Genomic DNA, 23,955 nt, shown 5'->3' with positions numbered 1-23,955 from the left:
TCTGGGACCTTAAGCTTTTGGCACTTGTGCATGATTATGGGAAGCCTTTGACTGATCAAGCTAGGATCACTATACGCAGCTGAATCAACCGAGTATCCTTTCTGCAACAATTAATCAAACCAACCAGCTTAGCGAGAAAAACAGCACCAAGGAAGAGAATCATCAGAAGCAAATCTCTTAAGCTTTCCATTCAAGGATTAAAATAGGTAGTGACAGAATAAACAAATAAATTCAGCAGATATTGAGCGTGGGCAAGACCATTTGGGTTCTGAAACCGTAGTTCACATATCAGAATGAATATAGAAAATGGACAGCTTCAAATGTGTACTTAAAACGAATATCTTGGAGGGCTTTCCTTTCTTATACAGATACGCTACTCTTTTAACCTTCATAATCAATTTACCGAACCAGTTATTGATAAAATCATCACGTTGACTGACAAAAAGAACTCCTAGTTTGCCAGAGCAAAAGAGAAAAGAGCATGAAGAGGGGACAAGGAAAAAGAGGAAAGACAGTCTAACAAGTAGCTTCAAGATGTCAACAATAGAAATTTCAGGAAGTTGAACAGATGAATTAGCTCCCTGCAGTGTAGAAGAAAAAAGCTATTTAAAAGATGAAGAAAAAGATAAAACAATTCACAACACTAGGAAGAAGAACGTAGAAGATTTTTGAAAGGAAGAGGAAGCAAACTAACAGAGGACAGGGAATTAAATGTAGCCTCTCTCCAGCAGCTTTCTCGAAGAACATTTGGTTTCATACTCTCCCCAAACATGCAATGTATCCGAGTGTCCCTCAATCTCATAAGCACTCCATCAACTCTGAGCTGTGAGAAGAAATTCAAGTCCAAACCCAGGTGAAATGAATGCTCAATAGAGACTCAGTTTGCCCCAGGCATAAATAAAACAAGAAGGAAAGTTCATTGCTTTACAAAGATCACTCACCCAGAAACGTAAGAGAAGAAACCAACTACTAGGCATGACTCTCTGCAAAATCACAATTCAAAGAGTGTAAAGGAAGTTGATCACGTTCAAGCTAGCTAGTAAAAGGCACAGGTTCAAGTTTTACCACTTTTACTGTCAAAAGCGACACTCCATTATCAGCTAATTCATCTTCATATAAAATGACCTGTTGTTCGAAACAACTTAATCAAGGAGCCACAAAAACACCATGGGATGGCAGAGTCAAGAAATAAAATATTCAGTCACTTACTTCATCATAGAATAGAATTGGCTCTTTGGATGCCAATGCAACCAAATCAAGTTGCTCCTCACAGTCTTCCCAACATAGATTGCCATTGCTTCCCTCTGACGCTCCTCTTTGCTGATTAGTCAATAAGAGCAGATATCTTATCAATGTAACAATATATAGCAATTGAAAAAAATGGAAGCAATCTCCTTCAGTTTAGGCAAATGGAGCAATCCAAGAAAACATCTCCAATGGAGGAATCAAAGAAACTTCAGCTATGAGGTATCCATTACCTTAAAAATCAATTACTATGGATCATAGATATCACAATAAGCAAAAATATTTGCAAGAGGAACATTATAACATTGCAAAGAACCAATCCTTAAAGATTTATTTGCTAGAAACCCGATGTAAAACGATCATAAATTTTAACTTAGAGATGATAAAGTAGATAAAACACACCTCAGAATTCGTTTCAATAGTTTCACTACCAGAATATGGTGTTGTGAAGGTGTAATCATAATCTAGAATTACTTGCTGAGAAGGTTTGCTGCAAGACAAAAAAAGAAGAAGAATAAAAGTTGAAAGGATTGAACAATATGTAAAGGAGGTCATACTTGCAATGCAAAAACCCAAAAATTCTACGGATACACATATGAAGTAAATAATGAAATGCTGTCAAAGCAAGCAAATTATGGCAGCTTAGAATCCAGGTGATCACAGTCTGAGATTTCGTTCACCCTAAGACATTTACTGTATCTTTGATGCAGAACAAATCTACCAGAATCCAGGTTCTAAATTTGAGACTATGGTTTTATGGGCAACTCTTTAATCCAGATAAAAAGCTAAACTCCAGTTCTGTAGCCCAAAGTTATCCAATTGATACTAATGGCTAGCTGAGTCCTGAGGCAAACTTTAAGTGCCCACATCTCTGCTTACTATGGTAGCTCCAAAAGTAAGGATGAGAAAAACAAATTGAAACAGGAAACGTCCGCCTTCAATCAAGTTTTCGTTTTTCTCATTTTGCATTTAACACCATCGCATCTTGTTTTCTAACCAACTCAAAAGCCAGTGTAGCACTAGAGAATGAATAGTTGAGTAAGTACCTTCTGAATTTCCATTTTGCAGCCGCTGGAACTTCAACAGGAGGCAAAGCTTCCTGCTTCCAGCCTAATAGAGCATCAAATGCATTAAAATGGATTCTCAATCCACTTTCCAAATGTTTAAGAACCAAGGAGCTATGTCCGAAAATCATCTCAGGCAAGTGGCATGTCCCTAGCTTTTCTTCCCACCTACATAAGAATAAGGCAAAGATCAGCAACTAATACAGAACAGGAAATTTCATCAAATACTTGTAGAAAAGAGCCTGACAACAGCATCGCAGGAGACCATCAATTAGTATGAACTAACATGATAGTTTGTCTAAATTCGTCCAAAAACAGGAAATGCAATCAGATACTTACAAAATAGTTGTAATACTTTTGGGGGGGGGGGGGGGGGGGTGAGGCATCTGATTTTTTGTTGGGGGAAGGGGAAGAAGAGATAGAGAGAGGTAGTTACTCTTGGCGCTGGAGGGATTTGAGGATGGAAGCTTTGGAAGACTCGATCTCCCATCCATGTATCCGAAGTCCAACCCGCCCGTCCGGCAGCAACTCCGCTCCGGCTTCTTTCAATTCTTTCTGGTCTGCCTCCCACTCCATGCCCCCTACCTCACAAAACAAGCACCGTCACGATTTATGTCCAGTCCTGTTCCAGATTCTGCAACCCCCCTTCTGCTGGGCTGGCGACTGGAGCTGGTTTTCTACTTCCACAGGGATGGTTTCCGAACGGCGAGGATTCCAGCTACCGCTTTTTGTGAAAGGTCAGAATCGTCATTGCATCTTGTTTGTGTCTCTGTGTGTGTGTGTGTGTGTGTACATGCCCTCTTAATTTCTTTCTTGATCTTTTATGAGTATATTAAATACTCAAGGCCCATTTTGGAAGGAACAAAAAATAGAGAAGAAAAGACTTATTATCATGACTTTTTTAACGAGATTCTCACAATATTAATTTGTTTGAGAATTCAACCCAAAAAAAAAGAGTAAATCTTTCCTGCACTACACTGACGGTGTATACATTATCATCGTTGGATTCATAATACGTGTGTAAAAATTGAATCTTAAATTTAAATTTTATATAATTATCATTCATCCAACGTTGATAGTATATACACTGTCAGTGTAAAAAATATTAATAAAAAAAAAAGTAGAATAATTTTGAACATTTTGATATGACAAGCATTTTTTAGTTCGCATTTCATCAATAAAGTTGGCAATCCTTTAGTTTGGTTTTCCTTTTATTTCTCTTCATTGCCCATGCCCACAGTAGAAATTCATTCCTCCATTTCTCACCTTTTCTTTCGGCTTGAACCTCCCAAAAAAAAAACAAAAATAGCTATTCCTCTCTCTCCAAATTGTTTCATCCACAAAGTGAAATTGAGCTTTGGAAAAATAATAATTTACAAAAAAATAATGAGAGTAAAGCGGAGCTTATAGTCTAAATTTAGCTGAAAAATACATCCAACATATAAGATGAAAAGCAAAAAGTTCCATGTGGGTTGAAAGTCTAGACACTGGCCGAAAAGAAGTCAAAATCAACCAAGGAGCAAAATATGCTCTAAAAAGCAAAACACCAACAGTGAAAATTGTGCAATGGTTTAGGTTTACTATATGCAGATGCATAAACATTGGACTTCAGAATAACATACGTACTTTACATTTTCTTATTCAAGGTTGGGGAAAAAAAATTATTGTAGTCTCTTTATCAAATCCAGAGGATAAAACTCTCAGGTCAGCATCCATATCTGTCTTCTGGAGATGCAAAGCATCAAACCTTGACACCCACTTGATGAACTCGTCCACGAGCCACTTTATAGATTAATCTTCCCAAGACAGATCAAGACATATGGTGGTTATCCGTCAGAATTAAGATCTTTATGCACACTCAAAGTGGGGCTTCTTGAGCTTCTGAAGAATGCTTTCCAGTCACCACCTCAAAATAATGACTGGGAATCTCTGAGGGTGGACACAATGCTGCAACACGTTTGAACTGTTCACAAGAGTAATAGTACTAAAACAGTCAGTAGTTATTAAACAAATTTAAGCAACAGAGCCCATGACACAACTGGGTCCAAGTAAAGAAGAAAAAGAGAAAAAAGTACTTTACTGTGGTGCCACTTTTAAGTACAAAGTTGATATGGTAAACAAAGTTAGGATACCTTGTTTTGCATGTATTTTTCTCTTAATGCTTGTGCAGAGGTCGGTCTTCTATTAAGCTGTAGATCATTAATGGCAAGGATACACTCCTTTAAATCAGATGCTTCGTAACCTGTATATCTCTGCAATGCCAAACTCTGCAGCAACTTAAAAGTAAGTCCATATCATAAACATAGTACAGATTACTGTTAAGACTAGAAGGAAGTGCAATCAATTCCTAATTAAGTTGAAGCTCAAAAAATTTGCATCTAGAATCCTCATTTCACGTGTGCATCAACAGACATATAATACAAGCACGATTATTCATTTGAGCGCTCTTTATTTGAAGTAACTTTTGGCATATGACTATATTAGATTAGATGTTGGTACCCGAGGAAAAAGTTCATGTTATCTTGCCAGCTAAGAAAAGCAAGGAGTAATCATTTTAAATCATTTTTAGGTATATTTGGTTTTATTTTTTCTCCAGAATTTGTGCACTTCGCAATTGGAAATCAAACATGTCGTTTCCAGATTTATTGAATGGCAAACTCTCAGGTGAAGAATGATAAAACTTGCTGACAAGCTTAAGCAGAAAAAGTAGTTCTCAACAAATACAGGATTCAGGCCTCAATTGACAGTGTGAATCTGGAAAAGGGAGGTAGATAGAAGAAATTTGTGATTTATTCTTTCTTTTGAAGTTTTTGGACTGCTTGACTCCATGGTTCAAAAATTAAAACTAATGACAGATTAATCTGCAGGTAACACGTCCTGCATGAACAAATGACTGATAAATGTGTATTGTATCTTACCCAGGGATGAATGCTTGGTAGCATTGTAAATCTAGCAAGAAAAATTGCTGAAGCAGCAATCATTGATGGCAAGAACCTCACACAGATATAATCTAGCAAGCTCAGCTCCGCCAGGTAACAAGCCAAGAACTCAAATTGCAAGTTGGAAAACTAGAAAAGACAAGGGAGCTTGATCACAGTTATTATTTTGAGGAGCGCAAAATAGAAGAAACATTACAAAGCATAGAGGGATTGGCATACTGTTGAGATTTCTTGTGCAGCCTTGGTGAACATTCTGCAAAGCCACCACACAAATGCCATGCGTTAATCAATGCTGTGCACATATAGGGTTGGAAGTGATAGATAAAAACAGCAACCAATAAAACACTTGAAAATTGGCTGACCTGAGAAAACTCTTTGCTGTTGGATTAGATGTATTGAAATTTAAAAACATTAGTATATTGCTCTCCATAGCTACAACCTGTATTTGACACCCAAACACAGCAAATGGAAATTTAGTAGGGCTTTCCAGAAAAAAAGGAAAAACATAAAAATTAGCTAGAGAAACAAAGAACCTCTTCTCTGGTGTACGTATTATCTGTTATGTAGCAACAATCTTCAATATGTGGCGGAGTAATTTCTTCAAACTTTCTGCAGTTAGAGCAGACAAAAGAGATTAACCAAGGCAAAGGCAAAGACTGACCAAGACAGTGGGGTGGGAGGAAGAAGGAACTAATAAGGTTCAGATGAGCATACGCAGCTACAAGCATGCTGGATACACCAAGGAGTTGAAGTTTCGTCCTCGACAAAGCATGTGAGGATAGGAATCTATCTATGTAGTTCACAGTCAGATAAAGAGTATCAGAGACAAGTTTGTATTCATCAACAACCTCCACCAGCCAATCAACTAGAATTTCTCGCATAGTTGGTGTTATGTCTTTCTGAACCTTCTCCATGTAATTGTGCAACGGCCTTCTGTTTCCTTCCACCTATATCATAAGAGCTAGACTAGTATGAGATTTTTATCGATCTGAACTAATGATAACATACTAAGAGAGGATGATTCACTATGTATATGAAAGGATACATATCCCAACTAACATGTCTTCGGTACAGAAAATTAAGCCAGGTTGAAGCATTCACTTTAATTACCCAGTATCCAGATTATTCACCTCAATATCTCCCCACAAGAATACACATAAAATCTCAATTATCTGCAGAAAGGTTATGTGTTCAATTTATTAAACATATACTTTTTGTGTTGATCAAAATCAATTTCTTAGCAGGCAAATAAAGGTGTAGCAGGTAACTTCAGGATAAGTGGTCCAAATATATTCTTCAAGCAGAATACGACTTCTTGGTGCAAATTGAATTTTTGTTTTCATAAAACATTCAGTAAAATTTGTCGTACAAGAATAGTACACTAATATTAATTGATATACTGCAACAAGAGAACCACTAGAAAACACTTAGCACTAAAACAAAAGATTGGCAATTAAAGACCTCCTAAACATCGTCAACCCCAAATTTCATGCACCCACAAAAGATACAAGTACCTAGGAATTACATTTGAAGGGGAATCAACGATTTCACATAAAATCGCCCTGCAACATATTTTTGAAATCCAATATGAGAAACACTAAGAATTGGAAACTAAGATGTCCGATTATTTCATTTCCAAACAGTACCAACTTTTGGTTCGGCCTTATAGGGAATAAAAAACAATGACTTAACAGCACAGTTTAATTGAGGAGAGAACAAAATTGATGGAAAATTTTAAGTTACCTCCAGTGAGCGAAGATGCTGATAAATGAGAGGGGCATCGGCATATTTGCGGGAATCATCAGGGCAACGATCAACATCAGCATCTGATTTCACTACCTCCTCTTTTTCTCTACTGGTACTGGATTTTGGTTTCGGGTGGACAGGCTTTGGAATACTGCTCAACTCGACAATCTTGGGGATGTTGGTGAGCTCACCCAAGACGACCCTCTTCTTGGCGGTTACTGAAAGTTGTTGCCGTCCTTGCAGAGACTCAATACTGGTAGTAGTAGTGGTAGCAGCCGTCATCATGGGCCGTTTCTTTGATGGCCGTGCGGTAGTGCTCCCCAGGCAGTTCTCTTGCTCGCCCATTTATGATTTGTTGTTGAGTACGTGAATGTGTGAAAAGAGTCTCCAACTTCGAATGTGGTTTTGAGGATCTAACTGTCTCTGTCGAGGTTTTCTTTTTTGGATGAAGATGGGAAGTGAGACCGAAGGAGATTGTGCGTTCGAGTAGGCGGGTGGGCATAGGGTAATTTTGTTGTGTTCAAAAATGAAATTAGCGCGCAAGTGATGGGATCATATTCATGGCAGTTTTCAATTCGCCCTTTTGTTCTTTTTTTGGCTCTTGGATTGGAACTTCATTCCATTCGGTCTATAGTTTCGGCGCAGGCCAAAACCAAGCATGAACCTGGCTTTGGATTAGCTGTTTTTAGAGTTATTTTTCAAAAACTTTACTGTAGCTGTGTATATGAAAAACTTTTACTATAGATGTTTTTTAGATTGTTTTTAGAGATATTTTTCAGTATTTTTATAATTTACAATTTTTTTGGGATATTTTTTTAAAAATTTTACATGACCCACCACTATTCCCTCATTTTTCCTCCCCCTCTCTGCTTTCTCTTCCTCTCCTCCTCCCCTCTATTTCCTCCCCCACCTCCTCCTCATCCTCCTCCTTTCCTCTCCCTTCTCCCTTCTCCCTTCTCCTCCCCCTCCTTCCCCCCCTCTCCTGCTCACGGGTGGTGGCTGCGACTTTAGCCACCACGATCGTCTTGGTCGCGGCTTCTGGTCGCGATCAGATTTGATCGTACCTAGGAAGGTTGCGGTCAGTTGAGGGGAAGGAAATTGGGGGGTGGGGAAAGGGAAAAAAGAAAGGAGGAAGGAGAAGGAGAGAGAGGAGGAGGAAAAAAGGAGGAGGAGGAGAGAAGGAGGAAAGATGGGCGGAGAGAGAGAGGAGAGAGGGTCGTGGGTGTGGTGATCGTGGGAGAGTGATGGGTAGTTGTATATTTTTTGTACATTTGGAGTTGTTTTTGATATATTGTATGGATATGGAGTTTTTGGAGTTTTTTTTTTTTTTTTGTGTATTACTGTAGCATTGTAGATGAAAAAATTATTTTTCAAAAAAGTCTGAATCCAAACAGAGCCGGAATTTATCAAACCCAAACTTGGGTTCTAATTTCTTATTACTTTTTTAGTCTATAATGATTGAGTCAAGTTTTAAAAAAATTAAAAAACACATTTTCCAATCACCTTGTTTGGAAAGCCATTTGTTCACAAAAAATTTTTACGGAAATATTTTTCAATCACTTTTTTATCGTGCATACTTAAGCCTTGTTTGGATTGCGGTTTTCCATCGAAAAACTACGTCGTTTTCCGTGATCATATTTCTCTATTATATTTTTTCCTCGCATACATCAAATCACTACAGTAATTTTTCCATGAAAAATCATGGAAAATGCAATCCAAACACAACCTTAGACTTTGTTTAATAACTCGATTCAACATTTAAACTTAACAAATTCAGATCTTGATATGTTTAGAACCGTTTGATAATAAAAAATTAAACATCTGAATTAATTGAGTAGAGCGCAAAATTTTCTAGGTAAAATTTGTTCCAAAAAATGTGGTAAGCTATTCATAAATCACTGAATGTAATATACACTCAAATATATTAAATTTAATACTTGACAATTTAATAATTTAATAGGTTCAAATTTCAGTTTTAAACTTTAGTTTTATCAAATGCACATCATTACAATACATTTTATTATGAAATTTCAGAAAATAGCAATCCAAACGGGGGTCTGACTTGGACGTTAAACAGAATCAAGTTTAGCACAGATACAGTTTTAGATTTGGAAGGTTATGTGGTTATGGACTTCAGTTTTGGCTAGTTGTGGGAGCTTGAGCTTCGTGGAATTAAACCCTTGCCACATTGTGACCCGTAAAGGAATACTAACATCTAACTTTAACTCGGGAGAACTGCCGCATTTTATTTTTGTCGTCTGGCACTCCAAATTCGTGCACTCTTTTCGCCGAAGAGATAATTTAGTAACACATGCTTTACTAAATTATCTCTTCAAAGCTGGAATTTACAGAAGCCATTGGATTGATAATATATGGATTGGCTCTTCCCACTTTCATTGTATATTCAACTTGTAATAATAGTAGTGTCTAATCTTACCATCAGTTGCCAAACACACAGACATCTGCTTCCAGCATACATGTCAATCCGACGCATCTTTTAATCTATATGAAAGCATAACCTTTTGATGCCATAAACCCAAATTTAATATTTAATGATCATTACATATGAATTTTGGATAAGGTATATGATTGATAAATATTCTTTTTTTTTTCCTTTTTGTGGGACCTACGAAAAAGAACATACATTCTAAACAAAACTTCAGCAACGATGACCATCACGTTTGAGCCTCTGTCCGTGGGTTGCTCTGAGGCACTGCAACTTGGTTAAAGTCCCTGCAATGACTGGAAACAACAAAGAACCTTCCGCCTCATCCAAACTCACGGTTAGTGTTGCAGAACCCGGCGGAATGGTTGACAGGTTTAATCAACTTCAGTAACCCTTGCCGAGCCAATGTGTCCCCAGCCACCTAAGCCACTGATCCAATGGCTGATGCTCAAACAGTACATATAAACACAATACTCGAGTGGGCAAAAACCCACAACCACCTCAGCAATCTCTTAAACTCAACAGAACAACCGTTACAAAGCTCCAATTATGAGCTGAAGTTCCAACTCACTCATGCATAGCTGGAAGATTGGCAGTTGGCTCTACAATAACAGCAAAGCCGATTGCTAATCAATGGAATGCTCTTTCTGCCATATTCCATAGTTCCCAAATGATGCTGCTTTTCAGTGCCGATACCAGTTCCTCCATGAGAATCAAATCCAAGTAACTTGCACAACTTAGTTACCACTTCTTGCCTGTAACCTGCCACTTCTACGAACAGACTGAGATTTTGATGCATTAACATTTGAGACCTGCTTGGATGTCTCCTCAGCACTGGATAACTGATCAGGCTTTTGATCGTCTACCTGGGTACACCTTCCATTAATGGAATCTGGGCTGAAGTCAATTGCTGAATTCCCCTCTCCTGTACCTGCAATGTGCTGCCCTTCAACACAAGGATTGGTTTGGGGAAGAGCCATCTTTCCCTCCTCATCGCAAGTAGCACTTTCCAAGTTAGATTGTTCACCATGCTTAGGTACCTTTTCATTTATTTCAGGTAAAGAGGTGCCATTTATCGAAGTGGTTCCTGTCGTTTTTGAGTCCATGCGAGATGAATGACGACAACTCCAACGAGCATTTTCAAACCATTTACTAACCTGCATGACAAAAGGTAGAAAGAACTCAGACCCAGAGAAAAGTTTATAAACAGTCCATAACGCAAGAAAGAAAATGAACAAACCTGCTGGATCCTGAGGCCCAATTCTTTGGCTAAGCTTTCTTTCACACCGTGCTTTGGGTACTGATTCTCCCTAAAAGATTCAAGAAGTCTCTGCAGGAACATGGTGACCAACTTTGTTAGAAAAATGAGTTGAAGGAAAGGATGTCAGTTTTTCCTTTTTTTTATGAGGACAGGTGTCATCTTCTTTAGCTACCTTTTGCCAATTTAACTGTTAAATATTTGGCTCAGCTTTTTCAGTAGATTATTTGATCCTCCTATGCTTTTTTCTTAAGCTTACACTACAAAGTTTGCAGACAGTTCACATAATCAACTATAGTCTCCCAGATCATGGCTACAAATTTGCTTTTCAGCGCACAACAAATTCCCAGAATTCTTTACAAAAAACTGACTATTCAACATACATAGTTCTATACTTTAAGAAACTAGGCAAATATCTACAAGGTTGCAACCCTAGTCCATGTCTGATTGCCGATATGAATAATGGTTTCCATTTAAAGTGTCCACTAAAAAAGTTAGAGAAAGAAGCATAATACAAATTGTCCTTGTAGTTGAACAGATTAGGCATCAAAAAACCTTCATCAGTGGACCTATTTCCACAAGCAGGCAAATTACATTTCATAATTACATAGAATGGTTAAGGCTCTAATTGCTTATACTTTCAATTAGCTGATGATTCAACAGGAACAAAGCAGCATTAGTACCTGAACTATACCATCCCCAAGTCTTTGGTAAGGTCTGCCTGTCCTCTTGCCACTTGAACCACCTTCAGTAGAAATTCTTGGTGAGTCAACAGACATATTGTTTGAACCCTCAATTTCAAACTTTTTATTGATCTTCTCCACAGGTGTCATTTCAAAGTCTTTTTGGTAGCAATTTTCATCTTTAATATCTGCCCCCTTATGTATTGTTTCAGGTTCATTGCTTGGCACTAGAATAGCTTTCCCAGTGCTTTTCTTCCTTCTCCTTGGGCCAACAGTTTCCCCGTAATCTTCATCACTTGAGTCAGAAGAAGTATCACCATATGTTTCCTTTGAAGGTCAGGCATGTAAGGCAAATAAGTCAACCACAGAGAACAGGATAAAAACATCAAGAAAAAACTAGAGATCAGAGGCAAGGATTTAAAGACTTGAAGAAATAGTGACGAACAAAAATGCAATGTGACGAGAGTAAATTAAGTCACAACTCAGTTTCAAGTTAGGTAGTTCTCATATTTTGTCAGAGCAATTGGGAAAAAATTAACAGGTTTAATGTCTGGTCAAAGTAATCATCAAAAGATAGAAAGAAAGAAAAAATCAGCTTTTCCATGCATTTCCAGATTCCGTATGGATTAACTTATTTATGTTACAAAATCATATAACATGTGAAAATTCATATTACGGATAGAAGACACAGATCAAGGAAATATGAGTTAAATAAGGCTGCCAAGGAATGTAAGCCACAAAAACAATTAAATTTAGAATTTATGAGGGCTCCAACAATTCAAAATCAGTGACTGCCCATGAACTAACACCCCTGCTTCATTTCCGCTGCTAAGTTAACTATGAATTACGCCAATAACTCACTTGGTCTGGTCCTTCTTTTTTTTTTTCCGGTAGCCATTCTTTTCGCATCAGCAACAGTCTCTTTATGCTTCCGATTTTGTTTAAACACAATCAAAGCAAAAAAGGAAATTGTAGCACAGTAGACCAAATACAAGGAGGCATCAAAAGGACACAGAAAAAAATGAACTTGACGATAAACTTGAGCCAAGAAGGTCATACATCTGGACTGAATGGCCTCAATGCTCTCAGAAGCATTTGCTAAATTTTAAAAATGAAAATATCAGGTAATGGTCATGCAAAGATGGCGTAGGTTAATTGCAATTTACCCCCCTCAAGCTTTCAAATTTTACAAGCACAAGCAAAATAACCAATAGTAGAAAAGGTGGATGAATAAATATCAGAAATACAACAAATGTTGATGATCGCATAATAGAAGCATCACGGCAAACAAAGGCCTAGTATATACATATCTACATTGCATCATGGCCATTTTACTACACAAAAACATTGTTAAGAGTTAAAACATTATATAGAATACTAGGCTATGATATATTTCCACCATCAAACTGTTAAACAAATGAGGGGTTGGGTACGGGAGGGGGGAGGAAAAGCATTACAATTTAGATGTCAATTGTGCTTTGCTTCATGAATGACTTAAGGTATGGTGGACATCTCAATGACGGCAACCAATTGATGCACGTGTACAGACATATATAGCGAGACTCTGAAAAAGAAATATAACAGCTTACTTCATGCAGCTTCTTGTAGTCCAATCTTTCTACGTGTCTTTTCCCAGATACAGGTGCATCATTAGACTCCAAAAGGAAGGATAGTTCATCACTCAAAGAATGTCTCTTATCTCTACCTACTTTAAAGATTTGACCGATAGAACCCACAGCTAGGTTGCTCTGAGTTGATACAGAAGATACATGGCCTGCTTCTTCACCTAGCAGTTCTTTCTCATGAAACATGGCACCAAAATCCTCCGAGTCTGATGAAAAATCAGAACTTGAACTTTCCTGCTTAGCAAGCTCACCATGGTCTGCGGCACTGGGGTCAAAATCATCATCTTCTGAATCATCAGAAGGAAGCCCCAAAATCTGTTCAGCTTTAACAGCACTCACTGGTTCCTCCGAGGCAGAAAAGTAATCAGATTCATCAGAACTTGATTCCTCTCCCAAAACCATATTATCTACTTCCGGTTTATCAGGGTCATAGTCATCATCATCTGAATCATCTGATGGAAGTCCAGAATAATCATCCATCTTCATTCCAGATGCTGCTGCTGCAGCCTCCTCAGGAAACACCTTCTGCATATGAGTCAAAGAGCCATTCATGAGCAACTAATGACAAAGATCCAAACAGTATCTCCAAAGAAAATAAGCATACCTCCCATTTATCAAGGACAGAAAGATTTGATCCCTGAAAATCACTAAGCAATTCAATGCAGTCAACTTTGCAATCACATCCAGGACAAAGCCAACCTTCTTCATCAGGGGGAACTGTATACCACCATAAACGGAGGAAAAAGAAAGAAAAGCTACATGAGATACTACACTAATTAGATGAATAAGTATGACAAGTACCATGGATTAAGTGGTTTGGAAATTACTATCTTCTTTCAACAGAGGTGGTTCCAAACAAAATTGGTGGAATCCGCGTTCACAAGCTCCATCACAAAGAATAATATCATTATCCAGTGTCAAATCCTTTGAGCCACACTTCGCACAAAATATCTGCATCAAAAAGAGAAGCAATCTTACTATTTCCTTATCAAGTATAAAGACCAACAGCTCATAGTCAATAAACATCTCCTACATCTTCACTGTCAATTTGTCCATCAGAATCAAATAAAGTTTCTGGAAGCTTTCCCTCTGCAAGTAACAAGTCAATCTGTCGAAATAAATCCCTTATTTTCAACTTGTAGCGGAAAATCTGAGATTTTGCCCGTTGAAGCTCCTTCTCAGGCTTTATCTTTTCTAGGCTGCAAAACATACCAATGTCATGAAATTTGATGTTAAAACATGCCAATTATCAGATCAACAATTACCAGTTATGCAATTTTCTATTAAGACATTGTTCAAAACTTCATAGAAAAAATAAGGAAGTCTAGCTCGACCAACCACAAACTATACAAGAATGCAATTGTTAAGCACACTAGAACCATAAACTATACAAGAAGACAGGTCTTCACGTATACTGGAAAGCAACACAACAATAAAATCCAACAGCAGCACCATGCAGCAACTTAAAAGCAGTGATACTATACTTGTCCTGCTTATTCCACAAATCAGAATGACCAAAGAGATATTTCAAGTATCCAAAACATCTAAAGCCATTGTTTTGCAACATTAAAAATAGGTTCAGTGCATAGAAATCATTAACCACATAATTCCTTTAAACAGCCATAATCCGTAAGACGAAGAACATCTATGTTAGCTGGGAACAATTGAATACCATGATATATTTTGTTGAAATAATTCAACAACAGCATCTTGTACACCCAAACTACAAAGCACAAAATATTGAAGAATGATACAATGCATACATCACTTCATCTGTGCATACAAACCTTTGTCCTTTCCAGCCTTCACCGGAGTAAGCATCAATTAAGTTCTGCTCATATTTTATTCGGTGGAGTAAATATCTTAGATGGGCCCTTATTCTTGAAAATTCGTTTACAGGGATGTTTCTTCTCTGCTTCTTCTTTCTCCTTTTTCGTCTGTATGCTTCAGTAGCAGCATCTTCCACCACATCTTTTTTCTCAGACTCTTTAGATTTCTCTTGTGACCTTGAGCGAAGAACTCTAGCAGTAACCGGAATGGTCGAAGTAGATTTCCTCTTCCTGGATTCGAAAGGAGTTCTTTTATCAAGAACTGACTCTCCACCAGCATTTACTGCACCTTTTTGTGTTGATTCTGTTTGCTGAGGATCAACATGCATGGATGCATCCTGAGGTTCTGATCCAAGACTGGCAAAAGCAGGAACCACTGCCACATTTTCACATGGGGATACTGAAATCTGTATGTATTCCTCGAGACCAGTAAGGTCAGGTGCTGCTATCTCTGTTTCTGTCAGTCTGTTATCAACATTGTCATCCCCTACAACTTGCTTCTGCTCCAATGGCTCAGCATTGGCACTTTCAGGCAAATACTGAATGTTATGCAATCTGAAGGACTCGAAATCTGAATTGTTGGTTAAACCATCTACTGTTTTCAAAATTTCCACACTATTAGCATTTGATTTTCTGATGCCTGTTTCTTCTGGACCTATATGTGCATCTTTGACCATCTCACATTTTTGAACCACCGACTCAGTGCATCGATTTCCAGAAACAAATCCATTACCAAGTTCCAATGCACGTTGCTCCGGGCTTAAGTGGCTCTCAGACAAGCTGCTTTCTCGTACTACATCCATATTCATGATCTCATAGGTTGAAATAGAGGAATAAAAAGTTGCAAATATTGTCCTGAGATGTAGGTAAGTAATCACTCTTTGCTTCTCAAGGATTCCAATAATAAGTGCACAAAGACGATAGATGTGTTTGGATAAGAGATTATTTCGGATAATTTTTTGCCAAAAATACTGTAGCACTTTTTTAACATCATGTACATTAGATAAAAAGGTGGTTGAAAGATGTGTCTATGATGCAAGCAAATAAATTTGTGCAAATAATAAATTATCCAAACAAAACCTGTTTGTCATACAGCAATGAGCTCCATACACCTAAAAGTAACATGACAGGAAAATTCAGTAGTTAAATTTGACCCAATAACTGACGATTATTATTCATTCAGTCATTATCTGTGCAGTTTGTCAGAAAGGAAAATGACTGAAAAGGCAAATAATTCAAGACAATGTATGACTCCAGAATCGACATGGCTAAGGCCCTGTTTGATCAAGTCAGTACTTAAACTTAATGGATTCATATCTTAACATGTAAACGTGTTTGATAACCAACGATAGAACATCTTAATTAATTAAGTGGATATGAATTGTGTAGGCAAAACTTACTCCAAAAAAAAGTGATAAGCTATTCACTTATCACTTAATGCAGAATGCACTCATATATTAGGATTTCAGTATTTAGAATTCAACAACTTAACAAATTCAGATTTCAGATTTTAGTTTTATCAAATGCACTCTCTAAGTTGGAATAACAGTCCATTTTGTTTCACAACAACAAACAGTATTTTGTTTTCTTTGTTATCAACAGAAATCAAGATTCAAAGGATCTTAGATTCTCAGGTTTGCACACTAGATTACAAAAGCTTTAGGAAGGGAACTACAGCAGTCCTAGATGGACACGAATTGGTAAGAACTTCAAGGAGATCAGAGTGCATGGACGGATAATCATCCATGTACAAGGTAAAGAAAAAGATATCTATCATTCAAAGCCCATAGCCTTATGTTACCAATCCCTCTATCCCAAAATGATTCCAACTTCCCATGGAAGAAATTAAGATTTTCGGTGATAGTGCCCTAATTGAAAACTTTATCCCCGCCTGAATGCCCATGAAATGACTATTGTGCACAGCAATTAGGGCTATGTGATGATGCGTAATGCATGAAGCACACTCTCTTGGAGGTGTTACTAACACCAATCCTAGTATCATTCCACCATGAAGTAAGATTAGACTGTGGGATCACATCAAGAAGATTTCAATTACTGTAGAAGGGTATATCTTGGAAAGAGCATTTTCTTTTCCATTTAGGGTAATGATACCAATTTTGGGAGAAAGCAAAAATGGAAACATGACACTATCAATGGGAAAGAGTCAAGTAATCTACGTCTAATCTATGTCATTAGCTCGCTATTAACTGGATTAGATAGAAGCTTTCCCACCGTTTACTAAGAAAGCGCTGTAGTGCGATGGGCCTTTTCGCTCCTTGCCAGGTTACCTTAGCAAAGAAGTGAGATGATATTTCCAGTATACATAGGTAGATCCGCTCCAAACATTTCAAGCAGATTTTTCATCGCATTTGCATTTTCAGACTGAATTGCGTAAATACAGGTTCTTCTTTCAATTTTATTGAAACAACCATCTCTCTTTACCAGTGTAGAGGCATGACCTTAGGACCTATACCAGACAAAGCACACTGGATACAATTTGCCCAAACAAAAGTGTTATCTACTGCTCTGAGTTTTGAAAGCTCAAATACTCAGAATTAAACGTCTTAGAAGATATCATGGTATATCTTACATGCAGACCAATACTGAGGTTGATTTACAATATCAAGTGAGCATCCAATATTCAATATAAAGTGTTTCAAATGGTTAGGAAATTATAAACCAAGAGAACTCTGACAGAATAGAAACTGAAACTCCGAGATGATTTACAGTCTCCTTTCCAAGCAGCTTGGGAGTGACTTATAGAACTGCACTGCAGTTGTGACACAAGTTCAAGGCAAACCTCTCAAGAGGCTTATTAGCTTGAAATGCCAGTGACATCCAAATTGACGCGTTATCCTCTTGTTTTGGAGTTGATCTTTTCGGCCCAAGATATAACAAAAACAGTCGCAGAACATTACCAATTTTGAAAGACAAACAGATCTCAAAAGTAAAGATCATCTACCATCCACATTTTAACTAGTAGTATTATTTTGCTGAAGCAGACACAATTGACTATTACCTCCATTTCTATGACGTCGATGTGTTGAATTACTTTCATGCTGGTACCAAGTTTTTTTCTTTTTTACTTTGGCTGCAAACTAGAGTTTTATTCCTGGAGCCTGGGCAACCGGAAACAAGCTTCTTTACCATATAATGTCAGTCAGGGCCTGAAAATTTGATCTGAACATCCTTTTCTTACCCTATATATTGCAGTCCCTTCTCATTTCATCATCAAACCAATTACAACAGCGTCCAAGTCCTTGAGAAGTTCTCAAATTTCAACTATACTTCCGTCCCAAAAGGGAAAAGAAAAAGACTTGCCAACCCAACAAATGACAGAAAGATTCTAGAATTGAAAACCAAAGAACTTGAATAACAACGAATTTTAGCATATCTGATACATCCATGCGCAGCATTGCTATAAAAAATTATTCTAAAACTCTAAACCCGGGCAACAACGTAAAGTATTCAACTAGTAATTTCTTCTAACTCCAAAACTATAAATAAAAAAAAACAAACAAACAAACAAAGTCGGCGACGAAGAAAGGAAAAAACAGATATCGTAAACTCTTTTCTTCGTTTTTTTTTCAGGTTCTAAAACAGCAAATTTATCAGGATATGAGCTGAAATTTCCAATCTACACATTCTGAGAACTGTACTTACAATACATTCTGCGAGGGGAGGGAGAATGAGGTATACCTGAAGCAAAAGACGGCGAAAGAGAAAAGGAAGAGGAAGAAGCGAGAGAATCAGTGGAGTCAGATCAAGTGTAGGAGAAGTCTAGGGTTTTCTTGAGGAAGCGTCGGAGAGAGAAGATGATTTAGTAGTTAACGTGATGGACAGCAGCAAGAAAAAGAAAAGCTGTTGGGGATTGGCGGTTTCGGAGGCATTCTCTCGTCACCGCCGATATATTGCAGTAGTAGTTAAAAAAGATGAAAAGAAGAGCGGTCAGCTTATTGTCGCCCTCTGCGCCAGGTGGGCATCTACGTTCCCCCCGGAGAGAGAGAGAGAGAGAGAGAGAGTCTAGTGGTGGCAGGGCCAAGTGAATTTAGCAAAGCACCAGCATGTTCAGCAATACAGCTCAAAGAGAGTGTGAAATTCCTTGATTTCGCCGCTATTTTGCGAGATTCCGGGTTTGTATTGGCAAAGCCGGTTTTGCTGAATCTTTGGATGGGAGAGGTCCTCGCTCCACAGCCCTGTCCTGATGTCATTGTTTTCTGATACTTCCAGAAGCAAGTTCCTTTTGGGCCTCGCATGTTCTTGCACTCTATATTTGGGTCTCGTAGAACCTGCAAAACACTATTCAACAACGGGCCTGCAATTGAGTTATGGGCTCTCATGTGGAATTAACATCCCACCTTCATTGCTTCGTACCCTGTTGGGCTCTTAACCCCACTCTAAATCCAGCAAACACGTCGTACAAGTGGGCTTAACAATTATGGGCATCAAATTTTTTTGTTTATTCTTTTTACACTTTTAGAATGTTTGGGCCTGCCAAGTGGGAAATCTCGATCTGTATGTGCCAATGATTAAGGTATATTCACTGTCCATGCTACTAACACGTTGTACAGGGCCCTTTCTAACTTATTACGGTAAGGTCTTTTATGCTCCAAGGAAATTTTCAAACATTATTTTGTATGTTTCACACGATATAAAAATTAATATAATCATATAATTTCAATTATACAATTTCAATTATACAATTTAAAAGTTCAAAATTTAGCAGTAATTTTAGTCACAAGGTCAGCTTTTATAAGGATGGGAGCCAAAAAAATAGTAAAAGCAAAGTTATTAAGCATATATGTGAGAACTTTGAAAAATTCCAAATACTGATGTATTTAATTATTTCTATTTAAATTTAATTTTGAGATAATAAATGGAACTCAATACGCTAATAACTAATAATAATAGAGAATTTACCCTAAATTCCAGGTAAGTAGTGTGTGTGTGGAAATGATAACATAATAGATGTATAATTAATGTCCACTAACTAAATATGCAATATAATTAATGAAAGGGCCATGAAGATACTAGTGAGAAGATTACATCATTAAACAATATATATTCACGAGGATAACTATTTAACCGTCTTATTTTTTTCCCCTCAAAAGTTATCGTTCACTCTATATTAGTTTGGATTAGTGATAAAGAAAATTAAAACCATTTACTTTATTTATATTCTATTGTTTGATAAGGATAGGGCAACATGTAACATTTTTTAAACAAGTTGGACCACATTTCTTATAGAAATTACCAATTTTTCCAAAGGAATTCTAGGATTATTTGGTGGCCAACGGGGGGCCGTGCCCACCGTAAATCGATCCACCACTTCAAAAAATGATTCATCAATTGATTAGGCAGTTCTCTCAAGCCCAATAGCTATGTGCCGCAACCACTCCAAGAATAAGAGCAACTTCAATCCCACACTCAAAAGAAAGTAGAACCGGAAGTCTTCCACTCCGCAAAACCAAAACAACTACCATTACCAATTACCAGAGACCTTGAAAATGCTCGAGGGAGAGAGAGAGAGAAATTGCACTCTTAGAGGCGGGCGGGCGGTGAGCACAACCAACTTACCCTTATTTTCTCCTTTCACCAACCATAGACTAAGAAGATGCCTCGATTCAACAAGCAAAAAGTACAGCAAGGCAATGACCAAGGGGTCAACTAGCTAGCGTTCTCATTTTCTCTTTTTCCTTTTAAAGACGGCAACTTGAAAAGGTCGTGGAATAAGACTTTGAAGCATCCACCCAATTATTAAATTCACAATTTCTTTTTTCTCTTTGCGTCTCTTTCATGAGTTACAGAAGTCTCCCATTCAGTATGTCGGAATTTCATCTTTAATTAAATCCTCCACGCGATAAAAGCTTTGACTTTGATTTTCCATCGTCCACTCGAACAAATGCATAGCAATTACTCTGTTATACTAATTATGACTACGTTTGCCAAGTGAATTTTTTAATATTTTTTTAAAACTTTACTATATAGAAGTTGTCAAAAAAAATTTAAGATAGAAAACTTTTTTCTTTTTTCTTTTCTTTCCTCTCTTCTTCTTCTCCCTTCCCCCTTCCCCTCTCCTTCCCCCACCACCTCTCCTTGCCTCCCGGAACCAAGCACCAATCGAAACTTCTTTTTTTTTGCTTTTTTCTCTCTCCCCCTCTCCTTAATACGATCTGGTCGCAAGACGAGGAGGGAGAGGGGGAAAGGAATGAGAGGGGGAGAGGCAGACAGAGAAGAGAAAGAAAGAAAAGAAAAAAAAAGAGGTGACCGGCGGCAAAGGTGGTGGTGGGTTGAGTTGGAAGAAGAAAGGAGGAAGGAAAACTTTTTTTGTGTATTTTTGATATTTTGAAATGTATAATTTAAAAATTTTTAAAAAAAATTTTGACATTACTGTAGTTAAAGTTATTAAAAAGTTGGTAGGAAACAAATTTGGATAAAAACTCATTTGTCAAACAGGAATATTAGCTTCTAACATTTTGTTATCTTAAAATAACAGTACTAAAACATGCGTACGTATTGCTTTCGTTCTAATGCAGTAGACAACTCTCTGTAGTCTGTTGTACTAATCTCATCCCGTGCCAATAAGCTCTTATTCTTGCAGTCTTAAAATTAATGGTATTTAATTAGAATGAGTTAGTACTTGTAGTAGTAGTAGTACTGTTCGTTTGGGTTGCTACTTCCTCTTCCGTCCCCCCCCATTTTACTTATCATGGTTAACTTTACATACAATGTTTTTTAACAAAAATGTATTGTAACGATTTAACGTATATGAAGTAGAAAGGTAATTAAAAAAAATATGTTCATGAAAAATATTTTAGAAAAAAAAAATTTCGCTAGAAAACCTCAATCCAATTCCAACGTGATCAACAGTATTCACCATCTCTTTAAGTTTTGACTGTGGAAAAAGATTTCTCAGCAATTGACTGGCACACTACCAAGGACCAAAGTTGAAGAAGCCGGTGTGCGCACGTTATAAATGCTCATTCCGTCCAACATAAAAATGATTCCAGTTCCAGTAAACACTCCGGGCCGAGCACTTCAACATACATATATACATACAACTACCGGTACAGGAAGTTTGCACTGGAGCATTAAGAGGATGTTTCCTTGACTGGGCCAAAATCTCCGTGCTTCACGTGCGAATGGTCTTTCATGCATGGAAATTGACTAGAAATTTAGCCAAACGACTCAACAGTGAGGCTGATATGACTGCCTCTTGTGTTTGTGGGTGTGTGTGGGTATACATATATATTTTTTTAAAAAAAAAAAAATTTGAAGCTTCCGTCCAGCTTCCTTAAAAATTGCACGTTTCGTCCACTTCTTCTTACAACAGTTAGATAATGTGGGATTTTGTTTTATCCTTTGTGGACCATTATGTGCTATGGTTCTGAGGGACAAGGAAAAGGAAAAAGAAACAAAAAGCGTTTCGTCTTTTCATCGGAGATTGGAGTGAGACGACTTGTGTTTGTGTACTTGCTTCTACTGTGTGTGTGTGCGTGTGTATGCCGGGGACCTAACTGTCGGTTGGAGGTACCAAGTGGCATACAATTTTGTTCTTCCCTGTTGCTAAGAGGCTTATGTGTAGTCATTTTAGCTCTAGTCGTCGTCTTCTTCTTGTTCTACGTCGCAAATTCTTTGTCTTTCTTGTCCATGGTAAGAAAGCCAAAAGTTACAATTCCAAAATCTACTTTAGTTTTATTCAGGGTAACTTAATTAGTCGGTACAAAGAAAAACATCCTCATTAATTGTATAACGGATTGAAAACATCATACATGCAACAAAGAAACCAACCCCCCCACATCCCAACAAAAAAAAAAAAAAAGAGTTTTCCTATCTGAAATGGAGATCCTGTTTTGTTTTCTAAGCTTCGTCGGATTTCGTGTAGTTTACTACAATTAATAAAATATTTTAGTAATGTTAAGTTCTTGCTTAGATTATTGTAAAAAATGGAAGTAGCACGTATTTCAAAATGCTTTCTTCCTAACTTATAGTACTATCTTTTTGTGACTTCTTCCTTGATACTCGTCCAAAGCAAACTAGTTCGATCTACGGCTTCAAATAGATTGAGCACTAATGTTGCACCATGAGGCAAGAAGAAGCAAGGGGCTCCCTCCTCTTACTGCTGCTATAATAAAAGTAGCATGTAATTAGCTAGCTTAATTGGTTTATAACAACACTGACATTAATTGCAGAACATGTATAAGTAAGTAGGCCTCAATCTACTAGTACAACAAATTCTTGGAACCGAATAAACCAAAAGTTTCATTCACCCCATTTATTATCCCGGAAAATTATAATGAGATTATTGTGTTCTAAAACCTCATGCGAAAGTAAGTAGTAAATTATAACGAGTCACTACCTTATTCGAAGTTTGAATCCACAGAATATTGAAGATATAATGATATACAGATTCAAGAGAAATGTTTACATTTAACAATCTACATGCCTAAGCTGCACTTCTCTTGGGTGATGGGCATATATCCCTTTATGCTTAATTTTTCATGTGGGGATAGAATCTTTTTAGTATTTCTTGATCAGCTACTTTTTTTTTGTGAAAATTGTGATAAAAGATGTTATGGTGGAACTTAAGTTGCACATTTTTGCCTTCTCCATCCATATACGTCCCGAAACCAAAGTTGCTAAACAAGTGCATGACACCATTATTAATTTTGAAAACTCATTTTACACAAGCCCTACATAAACCAACAAGGCAAAAACATGCATTAAATACAAGTCCCAATCAAGCGGTTGAAAATCTTAATTTGGTAACACATAACAAGTCGCCAAAGCAAAACCATGTTTGCACATTTACAAATGTCAAACGAACCCTGCAAGCGATGATGATGTTGACATAATCTATAGACTAATTGTCATCAACATGCAGTTTGGTGTAGCACTAGTGGTCTCTCTACCGTATTTGCCAAACAGTCATAAAGGAAAATCCCCAAATTTATTATTATTATTATTATTATGTGGCTTGGCTTTCCTTAATACATGTTCTTGACAAATTCAGGACTCTAAAACAAAATTTTCCAAAACTAACTAACCTAAGTTTAAACTCATGATCAAGAATAGCCAAGATGCATGCTAACATGGAGTGTCCAAAACCAACAAGAAATT

The 23,955-nt window shown here is 37.3% G+C and overlaps 3 protein-coding genes across 3 annotated transcripts; all 3 read right to left on the bottom strand.

The window, feature by feature from the left end:
• Positions 1-107: 107 nt before the first annotated feature.
• On the bottom strand, positions 108-3,110 carry LOC113756165 (TIP41-like protein). The gene is made up of 8 exons (XM_027299935.1): positions 2,746-3,110; positions 2,292-2,477; positions 1,648-1,735; positions 1,210-1,320; positions 1,066-1,125; positions 942-983; positions 695-823; positions 108-581 (listed from the first exon to the last, which is right to left on the bottom strand). The coding sequence occupies exons 1-8, from the start codon at positions 2,883-2,885 to the stop codon at positions 282-284; spliced, it is 1,056 nt and encodes a 351-aa protein (XP_027155736.1). The 5' UTR covers positions 2,886-3,110; the 3' UTR covers positions 108-281.
• Positions 3,111-3,812: 702 nt separating this feature from the next.
• LOC113756166 (putative cyclin-A3-1) lies at positions 3,813-7,425 on the bottom strand. Its single transcript, XM_027299936.1, has 8 exons — positions 6,992-7,425; positions 5,963-6,195; positions 5,782-5,857; positions 5,611-5,687; positions 5,468-5,501; positions 5,228-5,377; positions 4,442-4,576; positions 3,813-4,272 (listed from the first exon to the last, which is right to left on the bottom strand). The coding sequence occupies exons 1-8, from the start codon at positions 7,337-7,339 to the stop codon at positions 4,168-4,170; spliced, it is 1,158 nt and encodes a 385-aa protein (XP_027155737.1). The 5' UTR covers positions 7,340-7,425; the 3' UTR covers positions 3,813-4,167.
• Positions 7,426-9,499: 2,074 nt separating this feature from the next.
• LOC113756167 (pathogenesis-related homeodomain protein-like) lies at positions 9,500-18,962 on the bottom strand. The gene is made up of 9 exons (XM_027299937.1): positions 18,535-18,962; positions 14,794-15,690; positions 14,040-14,205; positions 13,834-13,957; positions 13,611-13,723; positions 12,971-13,531; positions 11,382-11,708; positions 10,681-10,770; positions 9,500-10,597 (listed from the first exon to the last, which is right to left on the bottom strand). Exons 2-9 carry the CDS (start codon positions 15,642-15,644, stop codon positions 10,178-10,180), a joined length of 2,652 nt encoding a protein of 883 aa, XP_027155738.1. The 5' UTR covers positions 15,645-15,690; positions 18,535-18,962; the 3' UTR covers positions 9,500-10,177.
• Between the last annotated feature and the right edge of the window lie 4,993 nt (positions 18,963-23,955).

Source organism: Coffea eugenioides, unplaced genomic scaffold, assembly GCF_003713205.1.
Source record: "Coffea eugenioides isolate CCC68of unplaced genomic scaffold, Ceug_1.0 ScVebR1_2027;HRSCAF=2980, whole genome shotgun sequence".
Classification (NCBI taxonomy): Eukaryota; Viridiplantae; Streptophyta; class Magnoliopsida; order Gentianales; family Rubiaceae; genus Coffea; species Coffea eugenioides.
The sequence above is the reverse complement of the archived record's forward strand: the minus strand, read 5'-3'. Positions and strand labels throughout refer to the sequence as shown.

What these genes read in the sequence shown, in the direction of transcription:
- LOC113756165 (XM_027299935.1), bottom strand. Translation starts at nt 2,885, where the DNA reads ATGGAGTGGGAGGCAGACCAGAAAGAATTGAAAGAAGCCGGAGCGGAG. An exon ending in CAATTCTATTCTATGATGAA is followed by an intron (nt 1,126 to 1,209) that starts GTAAGTGACTGA and finishes TTCGAACAACAG; the next exon opens with GTCATTTTATATGAAGATGA. An exon ending in CATTTAATTCCCTGTCCTCT is followed by an intron (nt 582 to 694) that starts GTTAGTTTGCTT and finishes TCTACACTGCAG; the next exon opens with GGAGCTAATTCATCTGTTCA.
- LOC113756167 (XM_027299937.1), bottom strand. Translation starts at nt 15,644, where the DNA reads ATGAATATGGATGTAGTACGAGAAAGCAGCTTGTCTGAGAGCCACTTA. An exon ending in ACCTCTGTTGAAAGAAGATA is followed by an intron (nt 13,724 to 13,833) that starts GTAATTTCCAAA and finishes GGTGGTATACAG; the next exon opens with TTCCCCCTGATGAAGAAGGT. An exon ending in TTGGGGATGGTATAGTTCAG is followed by an intron (nt 10,771 to 11,381) that starts GTACTAATGCTG and finishes ATGTTCCTGCAG; the next exon opens with AGACTTCTTGAATCTTTTAG.
- LOC113756166 (XM_027299936.1), bottom strand. Translation starts at nt 7,339, where the DNA reads ATGGGCGAGCAAGAGAACTGCCTGGGGAGCACTACCGCACGGCCATCA. An exon ending in AGCATCTTCGCTCACTGGAG is followed by an intron (nt 6,196 to 6,991) that starts GTAACTTAAAAT and finishes CTTATGATATAG; the next exon opens with GTGGAAGGAAACAGAAGGCC. An exon ending in ATACGTACACCAGAGAAGAG is followed by an intron (nt 5,688 to 5,781) that starts GTTCTTTGTTTC and finishes TGTCAAATACAG; the next exon opens with GTTGTAGCTATGGAGAGCAA.